We start from the raw sequence: 13,025 nt of genomic DNA, 5'->3' as shown, positions 1-13,025 counted from the left end.
TTTTTCCATTAAGTCCCAGTCACATTGTCAAAGAGACATGGAAGAGACTTTCAAACAGACCCAATGTGAACATATACCATTGTACCTCAAGATACAAAATGCAGATAAACTAATTAGGCTCTAATGCCTACCTTTGTATCATCAAAGGCACTGCTTAATCTTTCTAGAGTTCTTTAATTTGTGACAATGTCCTTCCTTATAACCCTCACAGAATTCTGGAGTGACACCAGCCACTCCTGTAATCCCAGCACTTTGGGAGGCCAAGATGGGCGGATCACGAGGTCAGGAGATGAGACCATCCTGGCTAACACGGTGAAACCCCGTCTCTACTAAAAATACAAAAATTAGCTGGGCGCGGTGGCGGGCGCCTGTAGTCCCAGCTACTTGGGAGGCTGAGGCAGGAGAATGGCGTGAACCTGGGAGGCGGAGCTTGCAGTGAGTGGAGATCGCGCCACTGCACTCCAGCCTGGGTGACAGAGCGAGACTCCATCTCAAAAAAAAAAAAAAAAAGAAAGCCCAAGCCAGTCTTGTTCACCTATAATAGTGCCTAGTACAGTCCAGGTGAACTGCAGAAGATGTTCTGTATAGGCTCAAATATAAGTCAAGGATTTTTTTAAAAAATTCAAAAAAAAAAAGGAATTGTCTTATATTCCAGTCCTTATTAAATCACTTACATTAAAAAGCATGCTTTGAATTAGTCAATGTGGAACCACAAAACCCTTTTAGCAAGATTCTCACTGCACTGAAACAATTTGATTGATGCTAGCTTGGGATGTTAAAGGGATTTTCTTGCAAAATAGTGAAAACAAAACAATAAACAAACAAGTTGGCCTGAGAAATTTAGCATACATTAGCAACTGCAAGGGTTGGATAGTACCATTAAAACAGGACTGTTTAAAGGTCATTTTAAGGATTAACAAAGAAGCAACACACATACAGTATTTGCCAACAGGCATATAAAAACACCAACAAGTCCCGATCTAAGGCTATGGGTACTCGTCACTGGGTATATGATTTCCGGGTCAGCAGCGTTAACTGACTCCAAAAACGTGCTTTATCTCAAACGGCTCAGGTGAAAGCACAGCTGAGAGGTTCTGCTAACCACGTCAGGGGACTCCAAGTACTCTGGCGATCACCAAAGCCGATGAAAAAGACGCAGGTAAAGAGTTCAGGAAAACACTGTTTCGTGCCCTGCCAGTAAAAGCAAATAGAAACTAAAACTTTTTTGAAAATAATGTTGTCACAAGGTCTAACTGTAACAAAATTAATAAAATAAGCTACACAAATACTTACCTTCTTACCTAAAAAAGTATACATATCCTAATTGACATCTAAAAGAAGATGTGAGGAGCTTCTAATTGGGAAATGATGGGACTGTCATATTTATGGTTACCTATCATGGCACATTAGTTAAGTAAGTGTCCCTCTATTAAACAACATGCAGCAACACCCAGCATTCAACTTTCCTGGGAGGAGTCAAGCAATTCCAATGGACAGTAAAGTATCTAAAGTAATTTTCAGCTGAAATCTTTGTCAACCAAATGTATAGGGTTGCTCAATGCCCCATACGGTATTACAATCCTTCCCACCCCTGAAGCATGTGCTGGACCTAATGCTATTATCCCAACATGGTAGAACAGTGCTAGTGTAGTGTGAATACAGCATGCAGGACTCCTGGTTATTAGTTAAATAAGTGCTCGTCTATTAAACATCCAGAAACATCCCAAACACAAAAAGTCATGAACATGACTATGTACCCATAAGGAAAGTCAACCAAGGGTCTCAAAATATGGTAAGTAAAACATCAATTTCCTGCTACTACTAAATGTTACTACTAAAAAGTTCCAATCTTCAACCCCTTTGATAAGTTCTAAAAGGTACTACAAATGCCACAGAATTCCCAGAGTGGCATCAAAGCTTCAGCCTGTTTCATTTCAGAGGTTACCTCCTAACCTCCTGGTCAAACACAAGTCCCCCAAGATAAACTAGGAGGACATCTGTAAAGAGATGGTCATCAGAATGTCCCAGCGTTTTACCAGAAGCAGGGCTCCAAATACCATATATCAGAACAGAAGAAGGTAATCCGCCTATTCAGCAAATAAAGATATTTAATTATAAATACCTTAGAACAAAAACAGCAACAAGGCCAGGAAGGAAGAGTTTGAAAATTTCTAACGCAAGCATTTAGCTAGATTTAATCACAATTAAAACCAAAGAAAAAAAATTCCCCTTCGGCAGGCAGCGCCCCCAGGTGACCCCCAGTGACTACCCCTGACTGTCGCCATTATTCCTGATCCACAGGAAAAAAAGCCCATTGCAGCAAAGAATGGCATTTAACTCAAGGTCAACATCCAAAAGTTCTTTTTTTTTTTTTTTACCTTTTTTTTTTATTATTATACTTTTAAGTTCTAGGATACATGTGCACAACGTGCAGGTTTGTTACATACGTAGACACGTGCCATGTTGGTGTGCTGTACCCATTAATTCGTCATTTACATTAGGCATATCTCCTAATGCTATCCCTCGCCCCGTCCCCTCCCCAAAATAGGCCCGGGTGGGTGATGTTCCCCTTCCTGTGTCCAAGTGATCTCATTGTCCAATTCCCACCTTAACCTTAGAGATTGGCAGTACTGCCTAAACCAGGTGCTAGAATGTTCCCAGCATTTCAGGATTACACATGGTGGAAGGACTAGGCATCACCAACTCCTTAAATAGTCAAAAGTAGAGGAATAAAGTTGTGTTTCTAAAGCAAATGATTATTCCAATAGACAACATGTTTTGTTTTGTTTTGTTCTTTTAACATTTAAGAGCTTTTCTCCTTTTAAACAAATTAACAAAACCCGGGTCCTTTTGTTCCCACTTAAACCAGCATCCCATGCCCTCTTCCCTGATGACAGTTCACAAGGTGGCAAGGGTGTGTAAAGACAAGCTGTAAGACGCTTTTAAAACCAAATCACTGAAGCCATCCAGAGAAGGTCCTTCGTCTAAAACAGAAGCAGTGAAGGCCCTAAAATGCGGCTGTACCAAAAATAATAATAATAAAAATAAATAACCCCCGTGGGAATGCAACCCTGCCTGGGAGCCCAGAAGACCCTGGCTTCTGGTCAGACACTGCCAAGTCCAAAAAGGGCTGGGTCAAAAGGCTCCTGGAGCCTCCAGATCAACTCCTTCTAGACTAGAAGGAGTTTGCGATCAGCATTCTTCCAAACCCCAGTCCTACTCTGCCTTCTGCCCTCCCCTCCTTAGCCAGACCGCAGGCAGGAGGCCCGCCGGCTTCCCAATGCAGCCATCAGAGCCCGGTCACAAACGTTAAGCTCTAACTTTTCTCCCGGCAGGCCCAGAGTGTGCAGAGGGAGTGCCTGGGGATCCAGAGGAAGAAGGTCCCGTTTCTAGAGAGATGCAAGGATGATGCTAAGTTGAAGACGCAGGGTAACAAGTCCGGCCAAGGAATCGGGGGTGAGCGGCGGGACAGGAAGGCGTGCCCACACCGCAGAGGACGGGACGCACGTGAACAAGCGACGAGGTGCCCTGGGACCGGATGCCGCCACCGAGCAAGGGAAGTTGGAGGAAGAGCAACAGCGGAGTGGGCCAACACCAGGCCACGCTTGGTCTCTTCCACACCTCATCATTGCCCCCACGCTGAAGCACCCACACACTCCCACGTGCCGTGGCCACTTCCGCGGAGACAGATACCCACCTTTGCCACCGGTGCGCTCCTGCTGGTCGCCAGGTCCCGCAGACTGCCGGTAGCGCTGCCCGCGGCTGCGGAGAGGAAAATCGGGGAACCCGGGGCGCTGCCTGTCGCGCCGCCCCCGCCGCCCGCGAGCGTGGGGGCCGCACTCTGGCCGGGGACGGGACGCGCGGGCGGGCTGCCGCCGGGGCTGGTGCCCGCGCGGGGCCGCTGACGGATGCCGTCCAGCAGGCGCACCAGCAAGATGTTGGCGGGGAGCTCGTCCACGCCGCAGCCCACCAGGATGCGGCACTCGGGGCAGCGCAGCTCGTGGCGCGAGCACACGATGCTCTCCAGGCAGCGGCGGCAGAAAGTGTGTTGGCATGGCAGCACCTTGGCCGTGGTGTCCAGGCGCTCCAGGCACACGGAGCACTCCAGCAAGTCCAGCAGCGACGACTCGTCCATGTCCTCGCCCGCCCCCGCGGCGGTGGCCGCCGCCCGCCGCCGCCGCCGCTCGCCTGGCCTGTCCTCGTCGCCCTCGCTCTGCGCAGCAGCGGCGGCCGCCTTGGATGCGCACAGCCAGGACGCTCCGAGCAGCATGGGGGAGGCGCCCGCAGCGGTCTCGCGCGGCTGCCTAGGTCCCAGGGCCGGCGGGGAGCCCGCCACCGGCAGCCGGCATCAGAACCGGGGAGCCGGGCTCCGCCGTGACTTTCTTCACCCCGGCTGGTGGCCCGAGGCTAGGGCTGTGGCGGTGTGAAGTGGCTCGCCGACCGGCCTGCGTGGCGGGGACCTGAGTTCCGCGCGCAGCGAGCTAACTCCCTGCCAGCCGAGCCCGCCCAGTCCTGCGCGCAGCGCCAGCGGCTGCCGGCTACACCTGTCCCGCCGCGCGTCCGCCCCGCACGGGAACCGGGAGTGCTGCCGGGCCCGAAGCTCAATGGGTTCTGTGCTGTAAGCGGTGGCTCGCGCCTGGGAGACCAGCGGCAGGAAGTGCGGGCAGCGGCCGGCCAGGTCCCCGGGGAGGCCGGGGCGCGGCGTGCGCGCTCCCCCGCGCAGCTGGCGAGCCGCACCGCCCCCGCGGCACCTCCATGCGCCCCTGGCCTGCTCGCAATTCGCTGTTCTCCAGAGGGTTTAGCCGGACCGTTCCTCTTCCTCGGCCGCGAGCACGTGCGCGGGGGTGCGCGCGGAGGTCACGGTCACTGCGGGGCGCAGGGAAGGAGGCGCCGCGCCTGCAGGACCTCCCTTCGCCTGGGCGCACGCCGCGCACGCAGGCGATTAGCCTCGTCCCCTAGGACATTGCCAGGGCTCTAGGGAACCCCTCCTGCGCAGGCTTGGCCCTGCCTCCTCCAGGCTTCCGAGTCTTTTTCGGCTTTTCGTGAGCCTCAGAGAGGGACGTTTCCTGCCAACGCTGCTGCGAAGGAAAGTTTGGGCGGCGTTATCCCGACTGCCTTCCTCGCCAGCGCCGGCGAGCAGCTTGGGGACACGGCCGACGCCCGGGCATCCTCCCCGACGACTCCCCGGAGCGCTCCCGGTGCTGACTCCTTTCCGAGCGGCGTGCAGAAGTGACAGCCCCGGAGCTTCGTTCGGGTGTAGGTGTGGGGATGTCCCTCAAGGCAGGAGGGGAAGGCGCTCCGGTTGAAGGGGGTACCCCGGGGCCCGCGCCGACTCCTCCCGGTGCAGCCTTGGCTCTCCGGAGTCACGGGTCGTAGGTTGGCGCCGCTGCCCGCCGACCAGCACCCTGGCGCCAGGCGCCCGGCCTCGCGCCGCACCCTTGGCGGTGCTGTACGAGGGGCTCCACCGCCCGCTGCGGCGCAGTCTCGTGAACCCCGCTCCAATTTTTTCCTACGGAGGCGCAGAGGAGGGGAAATTCGCGCTCTCCTTCCCGACGCCCCGGCTTCTGGGAGCGTCAGAGCAACGGAAGTACGTACAGGAGAACCGAGAGCAGCAGGGAAGTTTGGCGGTGGGCTGGGGTCGGCGGCGAAGATTCCCTGCCGTGCGCTGCCCCCTCGTGGCCGCTTTGCGTTTCCGTCGGGAACGGCTGGGTTCCCGTCCGGGGCCCAGCACAAACCAGGACTGGCTGGACGCTCCACAGCGGGTTCAGCCACGGCTAACATCAGAAGAGTCGCGGAGGGCCCGCCTACCGGCCAGCCTGTCCTTGTGGTTTGTGAAGTTGTATGATCTTTCTGTTATTCGGGAAAAAAGTAGTATTTATTGAGGCTGAAAGGCCAAAAGTGTGCTATATATATTATTTAATCCTCTAAACAGCTCTGCGAGATAATTATTTTATTTATTTATATTTACTTACATAGCTTTAGACAGGATCTCGTTCTATCAGGCAGGCTAGAGCGCAGGGTGCGATCACGGCTCACTGCAGCCTCGAACTCTTGGGCTCAAGCCATCCTCTCACCTCAGCCTCCTGAATAGTTGAAACTACAGGTGCGCCACTACGCCTGGCTGAATTTTAAATTTAAATTTTTTTTTAATTTAAATTTTCGGAGTCTCCTTTTGTTGCCTAGGCTAGTCTCAAACTCCTGGGCTCAAGAGATCCTCCAACCTCATCCTCACAAAGTGCTGGGAGTACAGGGGCCAGCCACCATGCCCAACCTATGATAATTATTTTAAACTCATTTTACAGATGAGGAAAGTGATATTCATACTTGTAAAGCCATTGGGGCTGAATTTTCGTTTTTGTATCCCCAGAACTAACACATAAAGCTGACATGCCATTACAGTGTAAGCTCTCTGTAAGCTACAGATCGTTTCCACTATAATACCCTTAGTGCCTAGGGCAGTGCCTAGCATATAGTAGGTGCTCAACAAATACTTGGAGAATGAATGAAAGGACACCTCTCTCTCTCTCTCTCTCTCTCTCTCTCTCTCTCTCTCTCTCTCTCTTTCTCTCTCTCTCTCTTTCTGTCTCTCTCTCCACCTTCTCGTGATTTGAAGGCAGATCTTAGTATCTCAATTACACATACCCTGTGCTTATATCAGGATGCTAGTCCCGGAAACTTTGCTTCTGATAGCAGCAGGTGGCTTTCCTAACCCAGATGTCTCTCAGCAGTGTGGAGTTCCATCTGTATGATTTACATCAGCGCCAACAACAGGGTGAGATGGAAGGCATCCCAGAGCTGCCTGGCTTCCCTTGAGGGCTGAAGGAAGGGCACACACCTTGCAGTGCATGGAAACATATTCACATGAACCACCTTTCACGCTTACCCTTGCTCAGGAATAAGGGGAATTTTTGAGAGGACCCAGGATACTTGATCCAAGAGCAGATGGTAGACACAGCATCCAAGGGGGAGCATAAAGAGGGGACCCGTCAGGCACTGGGAGGGCTCACAGAGAGCAAGGACTGCCTGTAATGACATCCCCGGGTGATTTTGGTTGCAAGCAACAGAAACCAACTCTAGGTAGATTTTAAAGGAAGCAGAATATACACTAATAGTAAGAGGCATCTCATAGGATCCCAGGCTAAGAGCTGGGCCAGATTAACACAGATAGAGAGCCTGCATTGTGTGTTGCTGACCCTGTCTCTAGTTGATGACTCGACCCTTCACTTTCTTGCACCAGCTGCCTCTGCTTCCCAACCCACGTGACAGAAAACATGGTCAAAGCTCCATAAGCCTTTCTTGCAACCACATGAGCCACTCCTGGAAGTTCTAAAACTCTTACCACTAGCATGGACCAGTGGTCATTCTTTGGACCCGTGTGCCTTGGCCACAGGAGCAGGATCATCTGCAACCTGGCAGCACTCTCTGTAGTCACACAGGAGAAGCAAGAATTTCCAGAAGAATTGCTATGCTGGGCAGTCAGAACAACAGATGCCCGTGCCAGAAGCTTACCGCCACATCTCTGCCCTCAGTACATCTTTATCTTGCACAACCTAAGACAAGAGCAAGAGAGGGCTACTGAAGCCCACCTTTCCCAGCTTTCTTCTGCCTCCACTTTACCCCTTTTGCCCCTGCCATAACCAGCACCCACAGGACACACAGACTGTGCACCCAGATGTCCACAGTGACTGGGCAGGGCATGAAATTAATGAAGCAGGGTGAACCCCAGGCAGTAGGGCCTGGTGGGGACTGCAGTGAGCTTCGTCTGCACCTTTCAGAGGAAGTAGCTGCTGCCCAGCTCCAGCCCTGGGGAAATGATGACCAAATGTTGCTAGATCTTCATACCTTTCAAGAGAAGTTGGAAGTGCTGCTTTTTGCATGACATCTCCTGATGTTCAACAGTTGGCAACCGATTCAGTTCTCAAAAACCACCATATTAGCCAAACAAAATAAATGTGTGCTCAGATTGGCCCATAGACCGCCAGTTTCCAATTTCTGGTTGAAGTCGCCAAGTACACTACGCTACAGTGTGAGGGAATTTAAGGGTGTGAACTAAATAGTTGAAGTATTACAAATACGGTCTTATGTTACTCGGTTACATTTGCACATGTTCAATAAGCCAATTATATAAGTAAATAATTGAGAAGACCTGGCTTTACAGCCATTCCTAAAAAGATCTGGGAATTTCAGTTGACCACAAGCATCCCGTGAGCCAACATGAGTCATCTATGTAGTACGGCTGACTAGAGAAGTAATGAAATCTTCAGATGCCTTCATGAAAGTTAAGGTGAGGGGCGGTCAGGGTTTGGAAAAAAATAATCCCATTGTCCCTCAGACTTGTGAGATTACTTCCAATTCTGGGTACCAAAAATTAATGACAATGTGGTAAGGGATCCGGAGGCCTCATCCATGAGTTTCAGTTGAAGGAACACAGGGCGTCTGTCCAGAGGAGAAAAAGCTCAGAGGAAACAGGACTGGACGGCTATATGTCAGGTTTTTGGCTGCCCAAAATTTGAACTTCTTTTTAGATTTGGAAGATGCTCCACGTGGTGATAGTCAGATAATTCTAACTCCCACCCCACTCTGCTAAGGTGTGGGAATGTGACAGGCTTAGCCAGTCAAAAGCTTCCCCTCCCCGACAACACTCTGAGAAGTAGAGGGACCTGAGCAGAGGAAGCACTGAGAGTTCAGCCACTGTGGGGCAGGTGGCCAGCAGCAGCAGTGCCTGCAACCTGGTGCCCGCCTGGTGGGCAGAGTGGCCTGTAGCATCTCAGAGCGGGGGCACGCCTTGGCAACAGGCCAACCCTGGACGTGACCGCCTGGTAAGCCTGGGCTGTAGCCTTCACTGCTTTCCTGGTCTTGCTGTTGATCCTATGGATTTCCCAATTTCATTTCCTTAGTTTCTTTTTTGTTAAATCAACCAGAGTCCATTTTTGTTGTTTTCAACTGGGAAACCAAATTCATACACATTATTTACGACCAACGAAGCCCCTCTATATGAGACAGGCGTCACTGCACTGAGCAGCAGCTCCATTTGCAGAACCCTGGAGGATCTCTACCAGGCATTGCACCGTGTGGGGTTGAAGCAGGTTTAGTCAGGCAACCCTAAATGTGCTCATTTGGGGCAAGAAAAAATCTGATGCAGGGAGACACAAAATTGGAAGTTACTGGTTAAAAACTAACACAGGATGACAACAAAGCAAATTCACTTAATGCCACTGAACTATACACTTTAAAATGGGTAAAATGGTCACTTTTATGTTATGTATTTTCCCACAATTTTAAAAATAAAACTGCAGCCGGGCAAGGTGGCTCATGCCTGTAATCCCAGCATTTTGGGCAGCTGAGACGGGCGGATCACCTGAGGTCAGGAGTTCGAGACCAACCTGGCCAACATAGTGAAACCCTGTCTTTACTAAAAATAAAAATAAAAAAAATTAGCCCGGGCACAGTGGCTCACGCCTGTAATCCCAGAACTTTGGGAGGCCGAGGCGGGCAGATCACATGAGGTCAGGAGTTCGAGACCATCCTGACTAACATGGTGAAACCCTGTCTCTACTAAAATACAAAAATTTGCCAGATGTGGTGGTGGGCACCTGTAACCTCAGCTATTTGGGAGGTTGAGGCAGGAGAATCGCTTGAACCCAGAAGGTAGAGGTTGCAATGAGCTGAGATCATGCCATTGCACTCCAGCCTGGGCAACAAGAGCGAGACTCTGTCTCCAAAAAAAAAAAAATTAACTAGATGTGGTGGCATGCACCTGTAATCCCAGGTGACTAAGGCATGAGACTCACTTGAACCCGGGAGGTGGAGGCTGCAGCATGTTTAGAGTGCACCACCACACTCTAACCTGGGCGACACAGCTAGACCGTCTCAAAAATATAATAAATAAATGGCCAGGCGCGGTGGCTCACGCCTGTAATCCCACCACTTTGGGAGGCCAAGGCGGGCGGATCACAAGGTCAGGAGAATGAGACCATCCTGGCCAACACGGTGAAACCTCGTCTCTACTAAAAATAAAAAATACCAAAAATTAGCTGGACATGGTGGTGCGCGCCTGTAGTCCCAGCTGCTCGGGAGGCTGAGGCAGGAGAATGGCATGAACCCGGGAAGTGGAGCTTACAGTGAGCTGAGATCGCACCACTGCACTCCAGCCTGGGTGAGAGAGTGAGACTCTGTCTCAAAAAAAAAAAATACAGATATATATATGTGTGTGTGTGTGTGTGTGTGTATATATATATATATAAAATAAATAAAACTGAAAAGTAAAATAACAGAGGAGTAAAGAGTCCAGTGCTAAGAACCTTGGTTTCAGTTATGTCCATGGGAGTTCATTCAACAACCTATAAATTGAGCACCAACTGTATACCAGCAAGGTCTTAGACCTTCCCTTGAAACACTGGCATTCTAGAAGGGCAGGATGGAACTGTCAAAAACAGGTGCAGCCATGGGTGAGAACTGGCAGCCAGCCACGGCACCGTGCTCTCTGTCCTGGTGAACTCATTCTTCCTCCACACAGCCCTATGAGGCAAGTATTAATGTGGTACCTTCATTTCACAGGTGAGGAAACTGAGGCAAAAAGAGACTATGTAACCAACCCAATGTCACACTGCTGCTGAGTGGAATAGTCAAGACTTGCATCCAAAGTGGGGAACTTGAGTCTATATTTTACATCCACCCAGCCCCTGGAGCTCATGAATAAGACCAGAGCTAAAAATACAGACTTGAATTCATCCGCATATAGGCAGTAGGAAGACCCAGGGGAGCAAATGCTTTCATCCATGGAGAAGAGAGAAAGGCATGCTTGGGGCAGAGCCCCAGAGAGCACCGTGCTTCAGGGGAAGGAAGGAAGGAGGGAGGGAGGGAAGGAGGGAGGGAGGGGGAGAGAGAGAGAGAAGGAGAGAGGGAGGGAAAGCCTCAGTGAGGAAGCCTGAGTTGGGATGACACAGGGCTTGAGAAAGAGCAAAAGAGGGTGGTGAGAGCTCAGGGCACCTGTCTAGTTAACACCCAGAGGGAGATGGATATGAGGGTGTCACTAACTCTGAGCCATGGCTGATACCTGCACTCTGAGAATGGCCACACGCATTCACCACTCTTCTCTGATGCCTCCTCCTCCCTGCAGTCTTCCATGATCTCCCAGCTATGTGATGTCAGGCACAACTGTGGGCTACATAGTCCACCAGGCATGGGTTCAAGCCTGTTTCTCCTGTTAGGGTTCAAGCCTGTTAACTGTCACTGTGCAAGTTATCAAGGCTGCTTAAGACACAACTTGAGGTGAGAGGAATTAAACACCACAGTGTTAAATTACCTTGTTTATTGTTTGGTTTTGGCCTTGGGTTTTTTGTTTTGTTTTGTTTTGTTTTGTGTGTGTGTGTGTGTGTGTGTGTGTGTGTGAAAGAAATAGGGTCTCCCTCTTTCACCCAGGTTGGAGTGCAGTAGCATAATCATGGTTCACTGTAGCCTGGAACTCCTGAGCTAAAGGGATCCTCCCACCTTTGCCTATTGAGTAGCTGGGACCACAGGCGCATGCCACCATGTCTGGCTAATTTTTTAAATTTTTGTAGAGACTAGGTCTCCCTATGTTGCCCAGGCTGGTCTCAAACTCCTGGGTTCAAGTGGTCCTCCCACCTTGGCCTCCCAAAGTACTAGGATTACAGGCATGAGCCCCCACACCTGGCCTAAATTACTGTGTTGATGGGGGCTTTAGTAAGACAAAACTCATACAGTGGAGGCTGTGAAATCACACTTGAATCCTCTTATCCCTGCTACCCAACATCTCTGGGCTTGTGCCCACATGCATAGGCTGCAAACACCAGGGGCAGTCCTCAGCAATGGCAGATGACAGCTATCCTGTCCTTCAGGAGGGATAGCTTTACACTGTCCCCTCGCAGGGTTAAGCCTCACACAAGCTAACTTGCCCACAGTGAACCTGCTGATTTGCTCGTGCTTCCTCTCTAAGTCCCTTTCCAATCCCTGTTGACGTTTCCTGGGGGTCCCCTCCCAAATAAACTACTTGGCCACAAATCCTTCTCTTAAGATCTGCTTCTGGGAAACGACAGCAGTGTGGAAAATACTAAGCAAACAATGGGCACTCACTACCTGTAAATTTCTTTCAACAAAAGCGTGTTCCCTCCTGAATCCCTTCTGAAACCACATCTGTTCTTCTCATCCTGACTTGATCCCTCTCTCTCACAGTTGCCTTATCTTGCTTTCTTGAACTTGAGCTCCTTGAGTAGCAGACTCAAGCTTGTATCCTCCCCACTAACAAGCACAGTGCTTTACACCAGCAGGTACTCAGTAGACACCTGCTGAATACACACATGAAAAAAGATAGCCTCCTCGGCCACTGATTAAATGCCAGAGGTAGCAGGAGGAGAAGTTTTATTTTAGACACATGAGTTAGAGGTGCTAGCAGGCAGGGAGGTACAGATATCTGGCAGTTAGGGATATGATTCAAACAGGGCTCCAGAGGGAGGTCAGGGCTGGGGGTGTGAATCTGGGAGTCATTTTCCTGGAGGTGATAGATGAAGCCTCCAAGGGGAAGAGTAACCCCTGGTTTTTACTCCGGAAACTGCAGGAGAGCCTTTCCCACTAGCTAAGCAGAGGACAGGGGATCAGGGGGAACTTGCAGCAGGGGGTCTCATCAGTCACTGAGCTGCTCAGAACACTCTCCATCTGCAGGTTGCAAAATGCTTTACAGATGTGATTTAGTGCTACACAAATGTTGCCATTCCCATGACAGAGAGGGTGACAGAGGAAAGTTCTTAAGCTTAAGAAATAGATGCTGTGCACCTATTTAAGCTTTCAAAGCAGTTGCTCTAGGTAATTGCAATGTAAATATCATCAGTGCAAGTGACGGGTTTTTTTATTCCTGGAAAGGAATAAAAATTAAGACTTTGTTTTTTAATTTTTAGACACCTGGGTCCCTGGTTAGGTAGAACTTCACTTTTTTTTTTTTTTTTTTTTTTTTTTTTTGAGACGGAGTCTCACTCTGTTGCCCAGGCTGGAATGCAGTGGTGCGATCTCAG

The 13,025-nt window shown here is 50.2% G+C and overlaps 1 protein-coding gene across 2 annotated transcripts in view; it reads right to left on the bottom strand.

Annotated features, from left to right (window-relative positions):
- The window catches only part of SH3RF3 (SH3 domain containing ring finger 3), a 379,536-nt gene extending 370,443 nt beyond the window's left edge, over positions 1-9,093 (bottom strand). For both annotated transcript variants that reach the window (XM_015113123.3, XM_077960246.1), the window contains exon 1: positions 3,698-9,093. In XM_015113123.3, the coding sequence (XP_014968609.3) occupies positions 3,698-4,270 (573 nt within the window). In that variant the 5' untranslated portion in view covers positions 4,271-9,093. The remainder of the gene's footprint in view (positions 1-3,697) is intronic.
- Between the last annotated feature and the right edge of the window lie 3,932 nt (positions 9,094-13,025).

The sequence above is a fragment of the Macaca mulatta genome, chromosome 13, assembly GCF_049350105.2.
Source record: "Macaca mulatta isolate MMU2019108-1 chromosome 13, T2T-MMU8v2.0, whole genome shotgun sequence".
In the NCBI taxonomy this organism is placed as follows: Eukaryota; Metazoa; Chordata; class Mammalia; order Primates; family Cercopithecidae; genus Macaca; species Macaca mulatta.
The sequence above is the reverse complement of the archived record's forward strand: the minus strand, read 5'-3'. Positions and strand labels throughout refer to the sequence as shown.